Source organism: Falco peregrinus, chromosome 7 (genome assembly GCF_023634155.1).
Source record: "Falco peregrinus isolate bFalPer1 chromosome 7, bFalPer1.pri, whole genome shotgun sequence".
Classification (NCBI taxonomy): domain Eukaryota; kingdom Metazoa; phylum Chordata; class Aves; order Falconiformes; family Falconidae; genus Falco; species Falco peregrinus.
Window position 1 is genome coordinate 76401725 of NC_073727.1, and position 25727 is coordinate 76427451.

At 34.5% G+C, this 25727-nt stretch overlaps 1 protein-coding gene across 1 annotated transcript in view; it reads right to left on the bottom strand.

Annotated features, from left to right (window-relative positions):
• The window catches only part of EYS (eyes shut homolog), an 871402-nt gene that overhangs the window by 737574 nt on the left and 108101 nt on the right, over positions 1–25727 (bottom strand). The window contains exons 9-11 of the mRNA XM_027787807.2: positions 22859–23025; positions 13191–13444; positions 1712–1816 (exon numbers count right to left, since the gene is read on the bottom strand). Of these exons, the coding sequence (XP_027643608.2) occupies positions 1712–1816; positions 13191–13444; positions 22859–23025 (526 nt within the window). The remainder of the gene's footprint in view (positions 1–1711; positions 1817–13190; positions 13445–22858; positions 23026–25727) is intronic.

Consider the following 25727-nt stretch of genomic DNA (forward strand, 5'->3'; position numbering starts at 1 on the left):
ACATAAACCTCGTTGTTCCAGATGAATACATGGATTAACCTCAGAGGCACAACTCAAAGGAATGAATATTTACAGACACTCAAACCACACATGCACACACACGGTGAATGGTAATAAAAATTATATTGGATAATGCCTGTCTACAGAGTGACTGAATTTTCTTTAACAAAAGAAGTACAAATGACCTACTAAGACAACACCAGAACATTTTCCTTTCCCATCATCACTGACACATTCTGCCGTGTGAAAAAGATATCCTTTCAGACCTGTGGAAGGAGGTGCAGGATGCTTCCGTCTAAAACCCACTCTATGTAAGAGTGTTAGTGAACATCAGTGAGAGTTAAACATGGGATAGGAAAGCAGCGCATTGAATGTGAGAATCTCCATCTCAGAACAACAAAGAAGATGATGTTTAATGTTTAGCTACAGCCCTTGATCAGTAAAACTTGAACACATGCCTACATTTGTCCCAATGAAGCAAAAAACACAAAGGCATCATCTTACCTTTGAAGACATAGCTCTGTATTGTCTTCAGTTCCCAACTCAGCAGTATACCACTCTTAAAGCATTTAAGGATCTCTTGATATTAAGTAAGTTAAAAATCAGTTGCTTTGCTTGAGGGGGTTGTTCGGAGACTTGTGTTTCAGTACTCTGACATTTCCAAGATTTTCTGATCACTGTTATTTTCTCTTCTAAACACCCCAGTAGTTAGTCTTCTTAGCCCACGACTATATAGAATAAGTTTTTCTGACCTTTTTTTCCATACTAACAGTAAGCTTATAAATGCACGTCAAAACCAAAAACCACTTTAGAATTTATCAGTGATTTCTTATCCATATTTATGAATGAACTTACCAGTTGCTACCCCAGCTTCCTTTGCTCACAATGGATATAGAAAATGGAGAAAGGTGCTGATCCTGGTCAAAGGATTTCTAGGGTCATGAATTTCTAAGCCACCCTTTTCTAGGTTTTCTTAGTCAACATGCACTAACATGCAAAATCCCAAATTATAGAGTGTACATATAACTAACAAAGCAAAACCTTCAACATTATATTTCTTTCTCCCTTTATTTTGCTGGGTCTTTTTACACTGGGTACTTAGTTCAGTTACCGCTTGGCCTGATCCATCTTGGATGTCCTTTATATCCTGTACCATATCTTCCAGCATCGTACAGTATCTTGGATACTTAATGGCACCTCAGGTGGGACAAAGTGCACATGCTCAGGCAACCAGGCTGTGGTCACACATAATTTAGAGCAGTGTTCAGTTCTTTTAGGTGTGAGTAATCTGGCCAGCAGAACAGGATTCCAAAGACTGGATTTTGCATTTTTGCTCACTTTCAAAACATTTTGCTGCCAAAACCCTACAGTTTTTTTGAAAGAAAGTGTTGCTGTAATGTGTCTATACAAACAGACACTAAATAATTGGTAATCTCCAGTTCCATCATATTTCTTTACCATTATGTTCCAGTGCTACAAGAAATTTTTAATGTAAGTGATCTATTGCTTATAAAAACCAGTCATAAGCAAATTGTCATGCATACTTATTGATAAAATTTTCCTTTCTATTAGTCTAAATAATTAGCTCTGTACCTTTAAAAATATAAGCAAAATGCTTTCACCATGTAAGACTTTATAGCACCCGAGTAACAAATATAGAACACACACACTATTCCAAACTAGCAATTGTATAAAAGCTATAAATGCTTACCAAAGGGGCAATTACATTTGAAGCCATTTATGCTCTCTTCGCAGGTTCCTCCATTCAAACAGGGTCTGTCTAGACACTCATTCACGTGAACAGAACATGTCTGTCCTAAAATTTTAGATAAAAAAAATAAAAGACAAATGTGCTGACGTGTTGAAATCATAGAGACATATTTGTAATGAAAAAAGACTATGGGATTGTCACAGTCTAAATGCTGACGCCATTGGTCAAGTTGCATTTAGTGAGTACACAGGGATATTGATAGACATCCTGTGTATCATTACTTTTTCTGCTTCATTGTTTACAGGACAGTCCATTTTGACAGTCAATGTTTGAAGTATGACAATCAGGAAAACAGAAAGCTTTCCTACTGAGATCATGCATAATCCTGGAGCTTTTTTCCATTATACAAAATTACTATATTCAGGCAAGTTTTGTTCAGTTGTGTCAATCATTTTCTTTCATTTCACTTACTGTCTCCTTTGAAAAAGAATGGCAAGTATCATTGCATCTGAAAATGAGGCCAATGCTAATTTATAGACAGTTATATGTAACAGTAGAGTTCAGCCTTTGTTCTACAGAAAGTTGTCAGTACTATGATACTGGATATTTCTCTCTCCATGTAATATAAAGAAGTCATTGAATAATGTTTAATGAGGCAGAATACAGGTGAGAGAAAATTAAATAATTAAAAACAAAGGTAGTCAGTATAGTGAAATATGTAGATTTGTAATCTACAATAGCAGTTGCTTTGATTTCCAATGGGAAAAGCTATTTCCAGCCACAGGAATATGGAGGCAAACTGTATGTTCAGTACTTATCACAGGCTAGCAGTCTATGATGCATGCTGGGCTTTCTGCGAACCTCACAGAAGATAAAACCAAAATGAATGCTAAAATTCCTCTGAATTCTTTGCACTGGGGAAAATATTTGGTCTCTTATCTGCAGCACACATACATGACCACTCACACAATTGTATGAAACAAGACCGACAGCTCTCAAAATCTGTATTTTGTGATCCTGCTATACATAAAAGGCCTTCACTGAAGAAGCCCATAGTAGCACCAAGGTACTCTTCCACGCATAAACTTATGACAGAGTGGCTCCTATTAGGTGGTTTTTTTTCCTACCTCTAAATATGCTCCGCATTTTCTATAAGACTTCAAGATATCTGGATGAAATGGGTGAGATACAAGAGAGACCAGGGAGAGTTCAGGTAACTCAGTAAACTAAAAAGCTATCTGTTAGGAGCAGCTGCTGAGTGCTGCTTAGAGTGTGCTGTGGCACCGGTGAGGAATACAGACAGTCAGAACTGGTAAAAATATAAATCCTTTTTTAAGTTCTTTCATTTTTTTAAAAGTTTTCTTTGAAGTACTGATAAGGCAACAGCACTATGTGCAACATTTCTAATCTAATTCTGATATTTTGCTTTCTGTAAGTTTTTTAGTTCAGATCCTTTCTAGTTCAGATCCATTTCCATGGTTATTTCCCTGATTATGGTAGGCTTCTTCTGAGGAAGATAAATGGAAATGCATTGGTATCTGTTCTCTTCTTCTGCATCACAAGTGAAAAGCGGTGCAGTTTCCTCTAGAAGTAAATCATCTGGTCAGAAGCCATGGGTAAGTTGCATCATGTACAAGAAAAACTCCTGGAAACAGATTCTTTCACCTCCTTTGAATTGTTGTGTAGTCCCAATAGAGAAAAGGTTAAAATAAAGCCAATGCAATTCTAAGGGAAATAATGAAATGATATCATCCTTGTTTACTCATGATATTCAATATTTGAGAACTCCTTACTGCCTTTTTGTGAAGATGGCTCTTCTTCCCTCTTGAATCTAAGGCAGCAAATGTTTAATGAACTGGATAGCATCATTATGTTAAGACATGGCTGTAACAGGTATAACTGCAATTGCTTGTGAACTGTTCTTAACCATTTTCCTTGATTTTCTTTTCTTTTGGGGATAGGAAGGTGGATGTGGCATTCAGCAGGAAAATGAGTCAACTACATGTAGGTTTCTAATCACAGACCTATACTTTAAACTGAACGTTTAGGATGAAAATCAGTTCCCTCAATGTCAGTATCTAATGCTACATAGGATATGCTGTGTTCAGTCTCAAGAAAATAGTCCTTAGGGGATGAAATGGACAATAAACAGAGGCAGTTGCAACAGTTCTATCACAGTAGCATAAATTGGTCATTCAGGCTGGAAATCCTGATGGGATGGTAAGAAATAAAAGAAAAGAACAAAGACACAAAGGTCAGCTGTCAACTGAGGAGTATTTTCAAAAATGAACAAAAAGTAACATGTATTGGTCAAGGTGAACCCTTTGCAGAATTCAAGAGCAAAATGACACCTGATAAAAAGGTTAATTCTGTGGCCATGTTTTGACTGAACTATATGAAATGATACAACACCTGGGGAGTCCTGAGAGGATGATGAATTAATGAAGGCTAGAGGAATTTGGAACATGAGATGAACATTGGAGCTTTAGCTGTGTTAGGGAGTAGTGAACAAAACCTGATTGTGTGTAGAAAAGGTGAGAAAGGAGTCAAAGCCATTTGTTCGCCCATTCCAAGTCTGACAGGAAGCATAATGATTGTCAGTATGAGAAAGGATACAGAACAAAGATAACTTATTTTGCATCTTCGTTTGGAAATAAATAAATATCTGCTATAATGTATAGCTAAAAAAAATCTCACCAGTGGCATCAGAAACTGAATTTCATTTCTGATATCATGCCACTAACCTCAATTATTTTAAGACTTCAATGAGTACAGTTTTTTCTTAATGTATTAATCTATACTGCGACACTCCATAGATTAAAAGATTTAGTTCCAATGTAGATTTCTAATCCCAAATGCCCAAACTAATACTGTACAGTAAAGAGATAAATGTTATACTTGTTTAGCAGAAAACTGTTTCAGGTATTTTGCTTTGATTTACCTATAGCCATGTTAGATGTGTATGAATTCCATTCTTCACTTAGGAGAAGAAGATAGGGGGAAAAAAATCCCTGCTCTGATAACAAAGGTGCTAATTTTATGCTAGAGGCTGTTATTAGAGCTAAATTACTTCAGCTGACAAAGAAGCAATTACATGTCACTCAGTCTCATCTGAATTATCAAGCACTTAGAATACTTTTCTCGCAACTGATGAAAATGTTTGCCCAAACCACTGATTTACAAGTTGTGCTAGCTAAGGGTACTTGCAGAATTACTTAGAAAGATATCTAACTTTCTGAAATATTTCAGTTGAAAATGCTGTTAACATATTAAATACAGATAGTTCACTGTTTTTTTCCTGACAAACTTGCAATATTGTTGACATACACAGCTATGACTTCAGTTTCTATGCATCTGTATCGCCATTCCTTAAAGATCATTTTTGTTTTCCTTCTAATTTTGCTGTCTAGCCACTGAAATATACACTACTTACAGATATGAAAACCTGATACTATTTTTCATCCAAAAGTTAACAGTGCCATTTTAGCAATTCTGTACATCTCTGAAAATGCTAGGAGAAATGCATTTCTTCCTATGAATCATGTTAAAACTTGGAAAAGCTTTCATATTTCAGTGCAATTTCTGTCAATCAAATGTACATGTAGTGAAAATAAAGGTAATTGCTTTTTGTGTACTGCAGACAATACCTAGCTCTTCTGGTTATGTGCCATAACACGGAGTGCCATTAAACTTTTAGTTGCACCTGAAAATAGGCATATTCCAAAACTACTTGCAAACAGAAATTTAACAATTCATATCCTCAGAGTACAAAGGCAATATATGGACAGGGTTTTTTAAATATTTCAGAAAGCATAAAAGAATCTATGAAACTACTCTGAGACCACATTTTCTGAGTATTTGAGACATGAAAAAAGCTGGACACGTACAGAGAAGCCAGTTTTTTTCCAGTACACAGCTAATCCCAACTATGCATTTGAGATGGATGATGAAAACCTTCTTTGAATATCAGATAAAAATCACTATTTGGCTACAAATTAATTTCAACATCAAAGTATGTTAATATATATTTTCCTGTGTTTATACTTTTAAGGTTAATATTAATATATCACATCCAAAAATAATTACTAGTAAAACATAATATTTAATTAGATCTTTAAGAAATCATAGCTTAGGGGCTGAATTCCTAAACAGTTTACGAGGATCATGTCACCAAATTCTGAAGTATAAAGGGAATGTTAAAAATTACCATGAGTCAACTTTACTTCTATTAACTCTTTATTTGTATGTGTTATCCTGTATAAAACTGCAGTGTTCTTAAAATACATAATGAATAATTACAGCTGCTTAGGAAAGTCTGTCACTTTTGCAAATTGCATAGCCTGATGTTTAGCAGCAACATTTCCTACAGGCATATTGATGATAGATACACAAGAGCGAGATTACTCTGCAAGAGCGCAAAAGTCTTGAGAATACCCTAAGGACCTCAGTAGGTTCATGCTAAAATATTTGGCTAAGTTATTTAGTCTTCCACCAGCATTACTAACGTAACTTCCTCTGTTTAAAAAATCATGCTTTTTTTAGAAAATGGAGATGTTCTGAAGTTCTCAGATAAGTATGACTGGGATCAAAGATAGCAAAGAATGAATATAATAGATGAAGTCTCGTTGAATATACTTTCATTTCAAAAGTAAGAGCAATTCTATAAGATCACTAGACTGAAAATTTGCACCTTTCAATAGTTCAAACTTTAAATGTTTTATTTCTGCTTAACTAAAAGAGCTTAACTTCACACTTTATCTGATACTAATGAATTATTTTTAGATTTTTTCAGAATATCCATAACACTGATTTTTTAAATACCAGAATAATTTAAACTTCCTATAATTCCCAAATATAATATTCATACATTAGAATAAAACTGGAATTTATTTGAGAGCTTATTTTCCCAGTGTAGAACACATTATATATATATATATCTGTAGCTCTTATTAGTTGCCACCACTATTAACATCTCTGAATTACAAAACACATGCAAAAATGTCAAAATATAAAGTCTCATTTACATACAGTTTATACCAACTTTTGTTTTATAGGCAAATGGAATATAAAGTTTGACAATTCAAAGGCAGACACAATAACCACAATTAATAAAAGGTTGTTTAAAATTAGTTTTTTAGCTGTAAATCCTTACTTGAGGAAATACTTCAAGATATATGCTGAATCTTTCTATTCCCAGATCAGATGAAAAGAAAAATATTTTAAATTCCACCTAATGTAGTCTTAATGAAATACTGCTGAAAAAAACAGGATGTGTTTTGTTTGTTTGTTTGTTTGTTTTTAATTCAACTACGATCTGAAAGAGTAACAATATATTCGAAGGTTGTCTTAACAACACTCCTGCTTTACTGTACCCTATTCTGTAAAAAATATATAAATATAAAGCATTCAAGCCATGTACCTGAGAACAAATGGTGTAATATTGTTGTCCTGCCTCCCTGCCTCTGGCCCTGTCTCAAGAATGGACTTGAGACAGCCCACACTTTATGGAATTTTTCTCTTTGGATAGGCCCCTTGTATCTGCATTCTAGCTTTGTCTCTGGTCCTGTCTCCTGACGCTTTTAACTTGCTTCCGTGGATGGATCCCAGACCTGGTCCACTGTTTGCGATGCCTTGGGCTCATCAGGGACACAGTTACCAGCCTTTGGCTCTGCCTGCCCTGTTTAGGTGCTGCATGACTGTGCCTTGCTTAGTGATGGCACTGCCTTCACTGGGGCTACGCTTGGAACCTGGCTTGTGGCTCCCCTCATGAAACAGTCTTGCTCTCGCTGCTCCCTGTTGGTAGGGTGAATCTTCATTATGCATTAGAGTGTCCATCAGCTGTTCTAGACTTTATTTATACAAGGGGTTAAGTGTTCCTAAACTTACTTGTGTCAAATAGGATTAGTTTTCACACAGCTTCAACTATTTTCCTTCAAGGTTTGTTTTTCTTAGTGGCATCAGGGATATTATATTTACATCTATCACAGAAGGGTGAAATTCTTTAAAATCATCCAAACATTTTAAAACCAGTGAATAGCTTACTGGAATTACGAACACCTAAATACTTCCTTAGATAGACTTCAAACATTACATGGACTTGTCTAGATGTATTTGGGGAATAAAAAAGTAAAAACAAAGCATAGAAATTCAAAGTAATAAAACGATATCAAACATGCCCACATGACATTTTTCTCTTTTGGACAAAAAGAGGAGTACTGAAGAGAGAATAGTGAAGAGCATCATATATAGAACATACTAATGTCAAACTCAAAAAGTCAGTCTAAGGGCTACATTGGTGATGAGCTCTAATAGTGTTATTTGTTACTTACACATGGGTAAAGCAATGATGGATCAGTATCCTGCTATGTGAGATACAGCATATATTCCAAATAAAAAAAAAAATTCCAAATCTTAACTATACAATCAATAAACTACTAATACAAACCCTCAAGAGAAACCAGTGATGCTATACGGTTGATCTACTTAGAGTTGTCAGCAGTTGTCTCCACAATTGTGCAGACTTCTAAACAAACAAGTTTTAATGAAGGATGTTTTTGGCAAGGATGGCCTTTTTTCAAATACTTCCAACAAGAGCTTCTTTTAAACCAGAAATGAAGCACAGTGGTATTTGGAAATACCAGTCATCATGAAAGCTGGAATAATTTGATGCTGAACAACGAAGTTTTGAGACAGAGTTAACATAAGGGTATGGAAGAAGGGTTAGACTGCAAATTACTTTGAAGGTGAACAGAATGATGATATTTGAAGAACTGAGCCAGGGGAGGGTAATATAGAGGATCATCGCATGATCAAAAGGATGGGATAATTTTGTTGAAAAATGTATTTAGGCAATTTTAAAGGTCATAATGCAACCTCCAGGTTTGACATAGGACAAATTCTCTTGTAGGGGGTGGGGAGTGCTCCAGACATCTAAAAAATGTCTTCCTATTAAAGCTTCCATCACAAGTACAGTTTACAGTTCAAAAGGAAAACCTGTGGTAAGTGACGTTTTAAAGTATTTGTTTTTACTGTGCAAATACCCAAGCCCTGGAGTTTTTATGAACTTTTTACCAAATCAGATCACACTTTTCATGTTGACAAATCTCATTACAGTGCCTAAGGGGTCCCTAGCTAATAGAATGTAACGCATTTGAGAAATGCTGATACACATCAGATCGATCAGTCATCTAGACAGAGACAGCTATGAGTTGCCTATGTAAAACTTTGCTTCTGAAATAAAAACTGGTTCTAATGTTATATCAAAGACTACCCAGGGATTCGTTTATTAGCAGGAAAGAAATCAAGTTAGTGACTGTGAACTCATGGCTTATTTGTAAATCTATGAATCCTAGTACACAAAGTATGATAGTTCCCCAAAGACACAGTGCCCTGAACAACAATAACTTCTGTTTTACTCTTTACTTTATTATTGTCTTTGATATTTGATCTGAAAGTGATTTTTTTATTTATGAAGAAAAATGAAGTACATCTGGAGTTGTAAGAAAGTTGAATTACAGATAAACAACATAACTAACACACACACAAAAAATAAATTAGTTAAGAAATGTGGGGTTTTTTTTTAATATTACACTGAGATACTCTTCATTGATTCATAACATGCAGTTATGACTGAACATCAAATTTGTTCTGTGCTGAAAAATATGCCAGGATCATAAACCCTTGGAGACTATATGAAAATGGAATTGCTAGGGTAGTGATAAGATTTTTGTAAGTTTAAAAAGCTTTTTATTAATTGTTTGTGGTTTATACTTTCTTAAAAATCATTCAGAATTCAATATATTCAGTACATGTGATAATAAGTTACATTAAATAAGTAATATTGTGAAATCTCCTTTTTCTTTGAGTTTGCTTCTATGAAAATGTTATTATATAATACTACACTGGATAATAAAAACCTATTTTTTTAAAAAGAGTATTTTCCACTAATATATCATTATATCGTTTATATAAGTAAGTCTTCATATTCACAGAGTCACAGAATGGTTGAGGTTGGAAGTGACATCTGAATGTCATCTTGTCCAATCCCCCTGCTCAAGCAGGAACACCTAGAGCTATTTTCCCAGGACCATGTCCAGATGGCTTTTGAATGTCTCTGCAGATGGAGACTCCACAACCTCCATGACCAACCTATGCCATATGAGTTAACCTCACATTAAAAGGTATTTCCTAATGTTCAGACAGCACTTCTTGTATTTCAGTGTGTGCCCATTGCCTCTGATCCTGTCACTGGGCACCACTGAAAAGAATCCAACTTCACATTCTTGGCACCCTCCCTTCAGGTATTTACATTCATTGATGAGATACCTCCCTGAGTATTCTCTTCTACAGGCTGACCCTAGCTCCCTCAGCCTTTCCTTATGGGAGAGATGCACCAGTCCTGTAGTTGTCTTTGTGGCCCTTTATTGCACTCTCTGCAGTAGTTCCATGTTTCTCTTGTACTGGGGAGCCCAGAACTGGACACAGTACTCCAGATGTGGCCTCAGTAACAGTGCTAAGTAGAGCAGAACCATCACTTCCTTTGACCGACTGGCAAAACACCTAATGCAGCCCAGACACTTGCTTTCTTTGTCATAAAGGCACATTGCTGACTCCCATTCAACTTAATGGCCACCAAGATCCCCAGGTTTCTCTCTGCAAAGCTGCTTTCCAGCTAGTCCGCCTCCAGCATGTACTGGTGCTTGATGTTACTCCTCCTCTGATGTAGGACTCAGCACTTCTGTTTCTAGAACTTAATAAGATTAATTTCAGCCTTTTTCTCCAGCCAGTCAAGGTCCCTTGGATGGCAGCATGACCCTCTGATGTATCAGCCACTCCTCCCAGTTTTGTGTCATCAGCAAACTTGCTAAGGGTACACTCTGCCCCATCAGCCAGATCATGTTGTAAGATGTTAAACAGGACTGGACCCACTATTGATCCCTAGGGTACACAGCTAGTTAGTGGCCTGCAGCTTGACCTCATGCCACTGATCACTACCCTCTGGACCTGGCTGTTCATACATTTTTCAGTTTGTCTCTCTGTCTGCTCCTCTAATCCACACTTCATCAGCTTTTTCATTAAGATATTGTTGGAAACAGTTCCAAAAGCCTTGCTAATGTCAAGGTTGACAATATATACTGCTCTCCCCTCATATACCAAGCCAGTTATTTCATTGTAGAAGTTTATCAAGTTAATCAAATGTGACTAACCCTTGGTGAATCCATGTTCATTATTCCACATGATTTTCTTGTGATTCATGGTTTCCAGGATTAGCTGCTTATCACCTTCATAGAGGCTGAGGCAAGGCTGACTTGCCTGTAATTCTCTAGGTCTTTTTGCCCTTCTTGAAGACAGAAGTGACATTTGCTTTCCTCGTCTTTAGGCACTTCTCCTAACCACCATGATCAATTAAACTTTATTGACAGTGACCTTGCAATGACATCTGCTATCTCCTGCAGCATTTGTGGGTGCATCCCACCAAAGCCCATGGACTTATGTATATACAGTTTGCCTAAGTATTTTCTGACCTGAGCTTTTTTCCACCAAGGGTACACCTTCCATGCTCCAGACTTACCCTCCACTCTCCAGGTCATTGTATTTCTGAAGGACAGCCTTAAAAGTACAGACTGAGACAAAGGTGGCATTTAGTACCTGTGAATTTTCCATTTCTAGTGTTATCAAGGTCCCACCTCATTGAGCAATGGGCCCACATTTTCCCTACTCTTTCCTTTGTCATTTACCTACTTGTAGAAGTCCTTCTTGTTGTCTTTCACATACTTGTCAGATTCAACAGAATTTGGGCTCTGGCTTTCCTAACCTTATCACTGCATGCTCAGATAATGTCTCTCTATTTCTTCCCAGGTTACCTGTCCTTGCTTTCACCTCTGTATATTTCTTTTTTTGGGTTTGAATTTGGCCAGGAGCTCCTTCATCATCCATGGAGGCCTCCTGACACTTTTGCCTGACTTGTGCTCTTTGAGATGAATCACGCTTGTCCTTGGAGGAGGTGATAGGCTTTCTTGGACATCCCATCCCTCCAGGGCTTTACTCATGGGACTCTTCCAAGAAGATCTAACACCAGCAAAGTACAAAATAAGGATTGAAGTTTCAACAGCAAAATGGAAATATTTTAGATTTTGTACAAGTAAGCCAAGTATTTTTTTCTCTTTGCTTGTAGTCAGACATTTAGTTGTGCTATCTTAATGGAATTTAGGCCACCTCGGGGACAGTTTTCTGTTGGTTACATATTCATTAATAAATGACTATGAAGAGGAAATATCTTTTATTAAATGTCTATTCAAATGATCAAGAAATTATATACTTAAATTGAGGACAACAAATCTGCAAATGTATAACACATACATAAATGTGCTTATATATGTAAATGAATATAAAAGTATTTGAAATTACAAATATTAGTGCCGAAATGTTAGTAGTAAGTATAGCTAGCCAGAATTTATAATGAAAAATTAGCACTGAAGTTATAATTACTTAATAGCTCAGGACTTTGGCAGTCACCCAGAAAAACCCAAATACATGTGTTATCTCAGTGGTTTAACTGGAAATTACAAATCTAGTACAACACGTTCCCTGAACTGGAGCAAAAGACCTCAGCAAGTTGGAAGAATAAACTGTAAATTAATGATTAGTTAGTAAAGATAACACTGTGCATACTATACTATTTAGTTTTTGTCTTTCTTTGTGGTAGTATACCACAGACTGTCAATAAAGATAGGGGTGCATTCACAGCATTAATGCTTGTGCTTATTATGTAGACTAAAGGCTGATAATGCAACACTGCAGTATTGCTGAATTAAAAATTATTTTCTGCCTCCCACATATAGCCTGAATATCAGGATACTCACTCAAAACAGAAAATTAGGACAAAAAGGAATCATTTTATCAGCCGGTGTGGGATTAATCTAACTCAGTGCAGAAATCTACAGCCCACCTCATCCTAAAACAGATGTCTAAGATAGACAGATGCCATGTCTCCACTGAGTAGAGAGGGAGTCAACAACACACTCAAATATAGCTGTTTATATTCCATACATGCAGAGAGATGATACTGCTGATCTCATTCCTTCTCACGCTTAGATTTTCCTGGTCTGTACCAAAACATTTGTTCTCATCAGCCTGTGTATTACTAAATCTATGACACTTAGGACTGCATAACAGTGAAATTAAAACAATAAAATTAAAACTGTGCTCCTGAACTTGATCAATTTTTTTGCCAACAGCATCAGATCTCATGCTCAGAATTATACATTTAGTGGAGCAAAGATTAGCTGAGGAGCAATTAAGAGACACAATCTAAGAATTTCCATGCTAATTCAGTTTAAACTCTTCTTAAGTCATACAAACGCATAAATACATACATATATATGTATATAGTTGCTATTAAATAAACATATAAACATCATTTACATGTAATTGGACAATCACAATTGTAGTACAAGTCACTTCAAAAGCAAAAACTTACCTTTGAACCCAGCAGCACAATTACATGAAAAGTGGCCAATTAAATCCATACAGGTAGCTCCATTTTTGCAAGGTGAACTTAAGCATTCATTAATTTCAACTTCACAGAAGGGTCCTTGATATCCAGGCACACAGTTACAGCTGTAATTATGCAAGTGGTCTTGACAGAAACCATATTCAGAACACTGGTTTCCAATGCAGTTGTCTATATCAAGTTCACAAAATGTGCCAGTGTAACCAAGGGGACATAGGCATCTGTTATTGAAATGAGAGGAGAAAAAACATAACAGAACCACCAGTCTCAAATATATCGGTCAATAATGACTAAAAATGTTAACAATATTTTCACTGAGTTAATCACAAATGAATTGTAATTTTTTCCAGTCATCTACCTTTTATTGATCACTAAGTAACTTTGTTTCACTAAGACTGCTCACAATAATTAAATAGAACTGCACAATATTAAAAATCTTAGCTATTTAGATGGGACAAACTAGTAGCTATATAGCTTTTAATAGCAGTCTCCCAATGACAACACTCAAATAGAAAACTGGTATGAACTAGAGTATTATGCATTTTAAGAATGCCTGTTCTGAAAATTATTAGTTCCTTGCTACAATAATATTAAGAGAAAAAACAATATTACATTCTGCTTGCTCTGAACATAAAATCAGTATAAAAAAGCTTTATTATTAGAAACAAAGGCTGCAATTTCTGTCTGTAACTGAAAAAAACAATCTAAACAATTTTATAGAAATTGAGCAGGGTATTTTTTCCCCACAATGGAGGATGACATATGAATTGTATAAAACTGAAGATGACTTTTTCTTGCTTCCCTTTGTCCCATTTTATATTTTTCTCATGTGTGAATGAAAACAAAGCTATATTATCTCATAGCTTATCCACATCTCATAAAATTAGAAAATCCCTTGTATTTGGCAATATTTTCTTTGATTGATCCTCTTCTTACCATGTCCAGAGGTCTCCTTACACAGGAGGAGATAATTTTACCGTAATCTTAGATGTTCTTGACCCATAAAGATACTATCTATAAGCTGGAAAGAACATGTTAAGGAAGTCTTGATTAGAGTAATTCTCCCTACTGATCTGTCTTGCAGAATATGTACTTTTTTACTTATTTTTAGCAGAAGTGAATGTTTATGTTATTGTTTGCTTCAGTAATTGCTTATTATTCCTGCATTTTTATGTTAGACTTCTGGAAATTTCCACTTAGATATCCTTATATCCCTACCACATTTCCAATAGGATAATTGTAAATTCAGTAGGGAAAAGACTCCATGTAAGAATCTGTGCAAAGAAAGGAACCTATAAAAGCCAGCATGATGGTAGCTATTTTGAATGTCATTTCACAAAAGTTTTTTTGCAATATAAATTTTGGACTAAGGAAGTTATAACCATATCCACCAATGGTATACTTTATTCTCTTGTTCAGATAGGCTCTAATTTTACTTGCAGTTCTTGGCAAGAGAGAATTGGAAAGATGAAAGAACTTTGTCTATGTACAAACTAGAGATTAAATGGGCAGAATACTATAAGAACTCCTATTGTAATACTAATTAAATAAATCTGAGGAAAAAGGAAGAGGAAAAAAGGGATATGTATAAAATGAATAGCTCCTAGTGTTCAATCCAATTAAATCTTTTGAATTTTTTTTTTCCTCACAAGGTAATCTGTGGACATTTGTGCAGTTCTGTGAGTTCAATAGTAGCTTCAGAGCACACAGAAAATTAGGTGGGTTTTCCTTTTCATGTTGTGACTAGAAGCCTAGAGTAAAGCAAGTATCTTTTAAAAGGAGCTATGGTTGGTTGTTAATGTCGAACTCCACAGTGGACTGAGTTTAAAGATGGTTTAATGATTTTCTTCTAATGCAAAGGCTTTTGATCTATGGAAAAGCCAGGTACAATTAAATAATAAAATGGTTAATTTATTAAACAATAAAGTCACCAAATGTTTGAGCCAGAATTATTATTTTTTTATGTATATAAACAAATACCAGCTGCTTTCATATCCTCTGGCTCCTTGAAGGAAGGTCCAAGCTTGCCAGTGAGACTCTTGTCAACGTTGTGTCTTCTTGATCCCTAGGAAATTATTTTAATAATACCTGAGGCCTGGCTTTGTGCTCGCTCATATCTCAAGGTGCGTCTGTATAACCATTTCAGATCAGATGATGAGAAAACTTTTATGATGAAATTCCTGGCTGTTCCAAACAGCAGTATTTTGTATAACATTGCAGAGCAGTATTGGAGTATGTAAAACTGATTTATTTCAGTTGAAACTAAATCAGTAAAGTGCTCCTTGGAGTACAGACAATGTACACCAACTGCTAATGGGCTTTTAGCCCATGGACCGAAATAGTTTGCTTGAAATAAGTGCTCCATATCTTGTATAGTGTGGTTGCTTGTTCTTCAGCACCACCATTTTTGCTTTGCAGATCCATTTCTACTTCACTGCAGTACCTACTCAAGTAGGTATAGCTACTGTGTTCTCTCTTCCAACCTCAGTCACTCCTCAGCAAAGGAAAAATATTCCCCTTCTCTTGAGAGCTCCATCTGATCCTTTTTAAGGAATGAAGTTCAAACAAATAATCTCATACAGTTGCTTAACAGCTAAATGTAAATGATGATTTACATAAAATTTAATTATGCATAAACATGCAAAACATGTGCATTCTTACTTACCTTTAACTACACAGTTTCTGAATCCAACAGTAAAAATTCAGTATGGAAACAATAAACACTTAGCTATGTATTTTTTTTCTGGTGCAGTTAATCACTTTATTTCCTTGGTTAACTATTATGTAGTAAAAAATATTTTTTTTACTCTAATGATTAGCGTGTGCATTGCGAAAATGCAACTGTTCAATCATTCTTTAAAAATGTTCTTATCATTGATACTGAATAGAATATTTAACTTACAGTTCTTAACAAGAATGAGAGGAAAAAGAGAAGAAATTTTCTATAATTTCCCTATTATTATGAGTTGTGTAGCTTATCTTCAGAGACCACAGAACTACACAGAAACAGATTTAATGGAGAATCTTCTAAATTCAGTTTCATACTTCCATATTACAAGCAATGATGTTATGAGCATTGTATTTTTCAGTGCTTCAGTGTCTGAAGAAATCTCAAACAAGTAAGGATGGAAAGTCCTTTGTTTTTCATGGTGGAATTATAACTGGATGACTTTCATTTTAATATGGCTCATCTTCTACAGTGGATAAATTAAGCACTCATTTTTTTTTGTTTAGATTCTTCATTTCATATTATTGCCCAGGAAAAATAAAACAAAATCATGACGTTTTCCTTTGTCACTTCAGCATGAAAAGTTTGTTTGGTTTAGCTGTTAAGCATAGGTTACTGCTTTCTTGGATATACAGAAGCTGTTGTGTCTTTTTTTCTTCAGTGTAAACATGATTAGAAAATAACTTCAAAACTGGATCTGCATGTCATGTGAAACAAAGTGGCTGACTTATGCAGCTATTCAAGTCCAAATCTGTGGCAGTGGCCTAGAACAATGTAAAACTACAAACTAATGGTGCGGGAGGAGGTTTTGTTCTATTAGTGTTTGCCAAATGCATATATTAATGCAAACAGAAGCATTCTAGTCCTCTTAATAACAAGCTATTTTCTTATGGTGTGCTGAGCATTAAAACATCTAAGAATCATTCATTTATTGTTTAGAATCCAGACTGAGGTTTAGAGGTGATAGAACGACCTAAAAGTTCAATAAATTCCTTTTAAACATAATTTATAATAATTTACATCAAATTGTAACTGCATGTTTACAAATAACGTTGGTATTTAACATTGTATATGGAAAATGTACAAAGGGAGGCTAAAATATATTTAAATTAATAAGTTAGTAATAGTCTTTATTTAAAATCTGTACTTTATAGTGTGTCTCAATAAAAAAGGCCATATTTATGCAGTATAAGTCTAAACTTGTCAGGTCCTTACATTTAGTGTATTTTTTCTTTGTTTAACAGCATTAACATATAATACTTACCATTTACATTAATGTATTATATATTCAACAGTATTATATACGTAGCACATATTTTATACAAAAGTATGAATTGCACTGTGCATATTTCTTAAATTTCATGCATAGTATTGTAAGTGTAGTTCTGTGGGCTTTGCATAACATCATCTGATTGCATTTATTTTTAGCTTTAACATTTTTATAAGATTCTAAATGATACAAGATGTTTAATAGATGTTATCATTTCATTTCTAAGTCAATCTAGGAAATGGCTTTTGCACACAGTTTTGTTAAACACTGTGCTGGTATAATGCTGACATAGCTGAACTTCAAATATCTTTTCCTGTCTGTCTTGGAAATAATATCAAGACCAATGATCTCTAAGTAATTAAGTCTTTTAAACTTGTCGTGTGAAAAACATCATCACCACATTAGATTATAATGAATATGACCTTGCATTAATACTTCAGCAGCACTAAAATACTGAACATGATATCAAAAGCTTTGAATCATAGATTGATTTGCAGTTTTCATTTGTTGCAAAGCTGAAATGCTTCTCTAAAATAAATTCAAAAAGAATTTGTGTACAGATATATATGAAATCAGATTTTCTGTTTGTGATCTCTAGCTCAGGAAACATGTTTTTTGCCCTTATCAGAGAAGCCCTGGCTGTGTCCTGGCACCTTAGTTCGGGGGCTCAGCCTTGCAGGGGCATGAGCTGGATTTCAATGGTATAACCACTGCTGTGGGACCCAGTGACTGCTTCCTCTCCTGCCCCAGCTTCAGCTTTGGGGATGGCCCCTCTGGGAAGGTGGGGACACCTCCCAGAAAAGACCAGGAAATACTAGTGACATCCCACAACTACTTAAAGAAGACTAAAATGTCAATCTTATAAACTGGGGGAACATTGAAACGATGAACATGGCACCAATAAAAACATAAGTATGAAGAAGATCTGTATTAACATTAATAGGAATAACAGTAATTCCTTATATCACATATGTCCTTTTTTGTCCATAGCGAGATTTTGAGTGTAACATCCTAGGAAGTAAAACCAATACCTAAATGCTTTTGCTACAAACATGGATTTTAGTAGTCGATACCGAACATAAGCCACAGTTATCCTATTGTGGATTGCTTTGCTCCCACACGTATGCAGACAACGTCGCTACTCTGCTGCCTAAATCCAGCTAACATTGCACAATAATTTGATATGCCTGTGAAATTAATGTTACATAGAGATGCAGATAACTCAGGCATGGAATTTGGTCTAAGAAGTAACATGTTACTCAAATGCAGATGGTTATGGCATAGCTGCAATGTGTTCCTGCCAATACACAGCAGGATGTAAGTTTTTATCACTAAAGGTCTAGAACAGCAGATGTGCAGGTAAGCAAGTTGGTACTAGTTAGTCCAGACAGGGTACCTGTCTCTGCATCACCACAAACTGCTTGCACTAAAGAGATGTAGTACCACTTGTGCCATTGAGTAAAGAACTGTGTATGATGGACGAACCTTTAAAACAACTGGAAAAAGCCAAAGACCAGACTGAAGATGTGGTTATGGTGATCTGTGCTAGGGGATGACCAGGATATTCTTGTTCTTGAGACAAAAGTCACATAGGAGCACAGAAGCTTCATGTTAGCAAAAACTTCCCAGTATGTCTCTACTTTGTTTTTTTAATAAATGTTTTTTATCATTACAGTAGTCCAAGCAGATTAACTGCATTTACTCAGAATTAATTGTTTTGTTTTCTAGTTGAAATACTAACTGCACACACATTCATAAATGGACTAAAAGGTTATTTACTTTTATTTTGGCTTTTTGTAAGCATCTGTTTTCTCTGCAGAAAAGCTGTTGTATAATTTATTACAGAGATATTCCCTAAGAAATAGCAACATATATTCAACTACCTTCTGGAGTTGTAGCAAGGCAAGGAAAAGTATTTTTCCTCTTTCTGTAGTGGAAGAAGCCTATTATTGCTACAGAAAACTATGTATATCATAGTACTAACTTTATATAGCACTGCAAGCTAGGTCCTGCAGTAAAATTGCATATATAGTATAGGATGAATAAACTTTAAAATGGAAAATTATATATATATATATACAAAAAAAGACCTAATCAAACAGCTTAATTTAATCAGCTGGCAGCAAATGGAAAAAGTAAAAGATGAATAAAGTAATAGAAGCTTAACTTCTGAGTATCACAAAATTTAATCTAAATTATGTTTACTTTTCATAATCTTGCTGGCATCGTGCAAAGAAATGATTCATATTCTAAAGCATTTTATTTAACAATTTGCCACTAGGTAAGGCTTTACTCCTTCCTAGAGAGATTAATTCAAGATTAAATTATACACACTGAAATTTATATACTGAATATTGATAAATGAATTGGCGATTCAAGCTTTACTGTTCACCAAATCTAATTTCTTAATAGGAAGTTTTCCTGCATAAAACCACATGAAATGCTTACCTCACAGCTATATCTATAGACTAAAATACATTTTTAAAACATATTAATTTATCATGACCTTTTAAACAGCAGTAAATCCTACAACACAGCTTCTTCAAATGTTTAATCTGAGTTCTTAGCCCTTTTTGCTAGCCTTTCCTAGGGCTACAGTAAGTGTAGAACTTCTTCTGAATAGACTGGACTGAAGAAACACAAGAAAGAGGAGAGGCAATGGAAACTACATTGAGTGTTTTCACTCTGTTGCTCCCCTTTGCTGAATAGACTATAGTAATCTATTAGGACTTATTTCAATTAGTACCTTAGTTGTCTGAAATGTAACATTGTCAAGGCACGTATTTACGAGGGTGAAGAAAACAGACCAACAACCACCTCCCACCATCCCTTGGATTTCAAAACAGGAGGATGAACACCTTGAAGTGTTCTTTCACTTTAATTATTCATTAAATGCTTCTCATTGACCCATGCTAAGTCAGTTTTTCTCTGTCTTCTACAGAAAACACAATGAAGAGATACAGGTTCTTTTTCAAAGGAAAATTCAAATACCTTTTTTTATGTAGCAATACTATTTAACAAGGCAATGAATCTCTGGTTTTTCTCTCAGGTGTAGTGACCAGAGGTCAAGAGAGTCTTTTGGTGTGTGGATGTGATTTGTCTATCGCATGGTATCTGCCAGATTCATCAGCCAGATTCATCAACAGCTACACCATCAACCCGGTAGTAGGAGCAGTAATTCTTTGGAGAAGTTATCACTTTAAATACATGCTGATTAACTTATGTTATAATATCTCAAATAGCACAGACTCAGCTGGAAGCACAATAATTCATTTGAATTAATAAGAGGCTTTGCGTCAGTGCGATTGAGGCCACTTTAGTTGTAAGAGAAGGCTCACTAAACCAGAGGAGTAAAACTCCTAAGACTTACTATCCTGATTATGTTGCTTTTATTAAGTAACCTTACTGAGTGTTACACTGTATCACAGTTTTAAAGTCCCCCTTCTTCCCCATCCTGAACTCAAAGGAAATTCTCTGCATATATTAAATATAAACCTACATAACACTACTGTCTGGAACAGTAATTTCAAAGCAGGAGAAGCAACAGAATATGCCATGGTAAGGAGATAGAAAGTTATAAAAGTTACATATAGTTGAATGATTATTTTCAATCTGGAAAAAAAGACAGCTTGTGGAACGTGAGAGCTTAAAAGAGAGGGGGGCTGTTCTTGAATCTAAGCTAGATACTTTCCATGCTTTTGTGGTCTTAACATTGCTATAACAAGCCACCACTGCAACAATACACTATGACCAAAGTTTAACAATTAGTTCAGAATTTAAGATTTCTTAACTGGGAGAAAAGTCTAGAGTTTTATGCTAAGTTCCATAAATTAAGAACTAATACATAACAGTTTGGCTTACATAATAAGTGGAGAAGGTAAAGGTAAGTGATGTTTTGAATGACTAGAATAGCTTTAAATATGGATCTCAGTATGGTTGTTAATGGTATTTACATATCTAATTTTCCATATATTATGCTGACAGTTTCTCATGTCTTCCTGAAACTACTTTGCATTAAATACAGCTCTTAAAAAATGCATTATAAAAGATGTTACTAATTTTAAGATAAAAATGCAAGTTGTAAGAGGCTTTAAAAAAAGTTGGGTGACTATAGTAGTTATGTTCAGCATTTCTTCTATTCTTTTAGTTTTAATGATGCATTAGAAAGGAGAAATTACAATTGTTTCACTTGTTGACAATAAAAACTTCTTGGGAAATGCCATTATTTTTAAGGAAGGAATAGTTCAGTTCCTTTAGGAAATGCTTCACTGTCATTGAGAAACAGCAATCTTCTGTCGACAGAGCAGGTATTATGCAGTAAATACTCTGCACATTGTCTTTGCAAAATAACCAGTTGTGTTTCTGTGGGGTGAGGTTCTCTGATAACAAAATTGTCCACTAACACATTTAGGACAGGGATTTTGATGGTATGTTTTCTTGTTCCTTAAATAAATGCAGACTGATCTGTCAACTTAGTTTATCTTTCAAAGACTGAAAAAATAGGAAACCTTTTCTGTCAGTAGCCTGAGTCTGGATTACTGAGCTAAATTCAAAAGTTCTTGTTTTACCAGAGGTCTTCAGACCTACTCATTTCTTGGTAAATGCTAGTGGATTTTGAAAGGCAAACATGGCTTTGCTCTTCTGTCAGGAATCTTTTTTTCTGATATAGACAGGAAAACCACTTATTTATCAGTCAAATAAAATGTCAAGAAATGGTCCATTAATTTGATACAAGTTGATTGCAAGCTGGCAAAAAGGAAGATTGTATACTTTTGTAAGGACTCTGGCAAAATTTCCTTTTAACTCTGGTATATTGAGAATCCTACTTATCTGTATTTTTGTGCTTCTTTGGGGATTTCAGTTATTATTACAGAAGATCCTATGAACGCAGAGGTGGAGTGGAAGAAATTTTTAATGAGTTCTATTTTAATTTTGTCCACTGTTGCAACTTTTTCTAAATAGCAACACTAAAGCATATTAATTACAGTGATTCTAAGTACAGGACATAGCATAAAATTAAAGCCTTTCAAAATAAATTCACAGACATTATAGAAAGATTTTAGTTATTCTGGTTTTTGTGGAGGAAAAATAAGTAATTCAAGTCTGATAATAACAACTGAGCTCTGCTTATAGAAGATATTCTTTTCCATGTAATTTTTTGCCATAATTCTACAGCTCACTAAGGAAAACATATACTGGAAAGTTTTGTCAATACCTAAAAAAAAAAAAAAAACCCACATAAAAAAAAATACACAAATAACTCAGCATTTCAACTATTCACTTGAAAATTATAAATCAAGTTCTAATAAGAAAAGTCACTCCATGTAATGCTCTAGGCTCATAAAGTGTTTACTATTTACTAAAATAGATTGTTTATCTGAGGTGTTGCATAGTTGATTTAACTTCTTGATCCATCAAAGAGGAATACTTGTGAGGTTTTCCTATGCAATACTTCAGACTACACAGTCTTACTGGATGCATGTGCTTATTGAAAGTTAGTATTCATGGCATTTTATAATCTAAGAAAAATGTTACTCCAATAGCAACTCCCTTTGTAATTCGTGTTGAAGTGAAAAATATCCTTATATGGCATAAACTTTTTTATGGAGGATTGTATGGAAAGCATCATGTTAGTACCTGTATTTATTAATTCCATCTTCACATGTGGCTCCATGTTGGCACTGGTTTACCTCACAGTCATTAATATTCTCCAGACATGTTTGTCCTGTCCATCCAAGAGCACAGACACAGTGGCATCTCTGGTTTTCTTCATCGCAGAAGCAGCTACCACCATTTGCACATATCTGAAGGTGAGAAGTGCAAATACATAAAGAGGCTTTTCTCTATATGTTGAGGGGTTTCCCCAGAGTTTAACCAAATAAGCTGTTGATAATAAATATGGTTATTTAATGTTTTTATGTTGTAGTATTACAAAAAGATCTCCAAGAACCTAAGATACTGAATGTGATTAAAACAATATATCAATTCATTGTTTAGTTGAAAGAGGCATTTATGATTTAACAGTGCCATTTTAATAACTGACCTTAAAATGTGCTTGTTTTTGGATGGATGATAGTGAACCAGTCTGTTATTGTTCCATTGAAAGAGTAGAATAACTGTTCTATGTATTGTTTAATTGAATTTGTGACTATTGGGGAAAAAAAGACTGAATATGACTTTAATTTTAGTCATAATTTTGATTCACAAACTAACCATGAATCTTTTATATATATATGTGTGTGTGTCTAGGTTCTGGGAAGAACAGAAGATTCGTTCTTTTCAACCTGTATATATTGAAAAATTAATATACCTAAACGGGAACACCATTCTTTTTTCTTCTAGCTTTTATTTGTTAATATTACTTAATAAAAGTTCTTCTTGTATTCTTCAAAAATTACAGAAAGTTCTAGATCAGAAGGAATGTTCCTTTCTTTATTTTACTTTTAGGGTCCCATTTAAATTCCAGGAAAAATTTTGCTAGTGTAGAAATGGATAACTACATTTTCATTTCAAAGTAATTAAGAACCCTCCTTCTAATCAATTGGTTTTTAAAGCAAATGGTGTCTAGAATATGAGCTAATGCACTACTATTTCATTTTGATGAGTCTGAATCTCTTTATAATGTCACTAAGATTTGTAATAATAACAGTTCTTGGCAGAAATCCTCTCATATTCATTTGTCTTTGATTAAGTTTTAAATTGAGCTTAAAACTAAGATACTTTTTGCTATGCTATCAGTACTGAGTTTTAGACAACTTGGAAACCTTTTCTAATGAGAAAACTTAAACAAAAACACTGCTCACCATAAGTGCAAAGAAAACTCATGTGAGTGTAGTTTTGGGAATATTCTCTTATATGATTTCCATATGTCTCTTACCTTTTAATTTAAACACTTCTGCAGGATTTGTCCTGAGATTCACTATATTCTCAAAGCTCAAATAGGTCAAATAAGCTTACACTCAAGAAAACCACTTAGAATAATCTTAGACATTAAGACAAAAATTACATTTCAAGATTGTCACAATATTATATACATTATATTCGTATGTTGTTTTGCTACTTTATACGTGTTTCCCTTTAAGATGTTAATGCAATCTAAAGCAGCTTTAAATTAAAATTAAAGCTATGGAAATTATTTTTACTATGAAATCTAGTTAGTAGTTTTCTCTATCAGATATATTTTTCCTCTTTACTGCAAAATTAATTCCATGTTGGTTTAAATATTTAAAACTTTGAGTTAGAATGTTTAAGAAATTTATAAGAAATTAATGCTAAATAAATTTAGTATTCTATTACTGAAGTCAAACTACATACCTCTTTATTGTGGTTTTCTAAACTTCAAACCTGCATTGTCGTTTTCTAAAGTTACTACAAAGATTTGTTTGTTATTTTTTCTTATATAAGAGATACTTTTAAATTAATATAAATAAACAAATGGACTTTTGGAAAGAGCATCCCTCTCCTATCAATCAGCTTTTCCCTTTCCCCAAAGTAAATTTTCTTCCTAGTTACGATTAAACACAATTCTTATGATTTAACAGATCATAAACAAGGGCTCTTCTGGTCGGTCTTATCATCACAGTTCTGTCTATAGCAACTGCTTTAAAATAAATCTGCTTTATTGTGCCACCTTGATAAGTATGTAAGAATAATTTCCTTTCAGTATCAACCAGGAAATGTTATTACAGCAAAGAAAGATAATTAATCCCTAGATTAATATGTTTTATCTTTTCCATTCTTCACTCTGCAGTAATTGAGGGAAGTAAACCTGTCTCTTTTCTATGTATCACCTGTTGTCCATTGCTAGAGATAGGACACTGAGCTAGAAGCATCTCACTTAGTGCAATCATTATTTCCTAACACTTCTTCCATGTTATCTTTCCTGGAATTCTCTGTAGTTTGAATGAAATAGTTATTTTTATATTCACACACACACACAAATACTCTCTCTCTCTCTCTTTCTCTCTCTCTCTCTCTCCACCACCCCCAACCCCCCACCCCCTGGCATATCTTTTTACTACAGACTTCAGGCTTTATTACTGCAAAATCAATTGTGCCTGGATATCAAAAATTCTCCCAAAGTGTAACTTCAGTTAATCTGCCCTATGTCCTTTCATGGACTTCTGGTACATTAAATAAGTAGAATAAAAAACAATTATTAAACAAAAAAACCCCTATCTCCTCAAAACAAAGCTGTTGGCATTTCAAGCAATATTTGCTAAAAGTTCCAGAAAAAATTATGGAAGTAAAAGATTAAAAAGAATAATTAATATGAAACAGTCTGCATAATTTAACTGCTTGTAGAATTAAGTTTTACCTACATTGTAGATGCTATTGAACTATTCCTTGTGCAGCAAATGCTTAAAATCCTTAGACTGCATATAAGAACCTGATGTCTTTCTTGGTCTCCAGAATATAAGATAGTTCTTATAATTTATGCAGACTCAGTTTTTGGGGTTTTTTTTGCAGTATATTTCCTTTTATTTAATTTTGCTACTTTGACTCC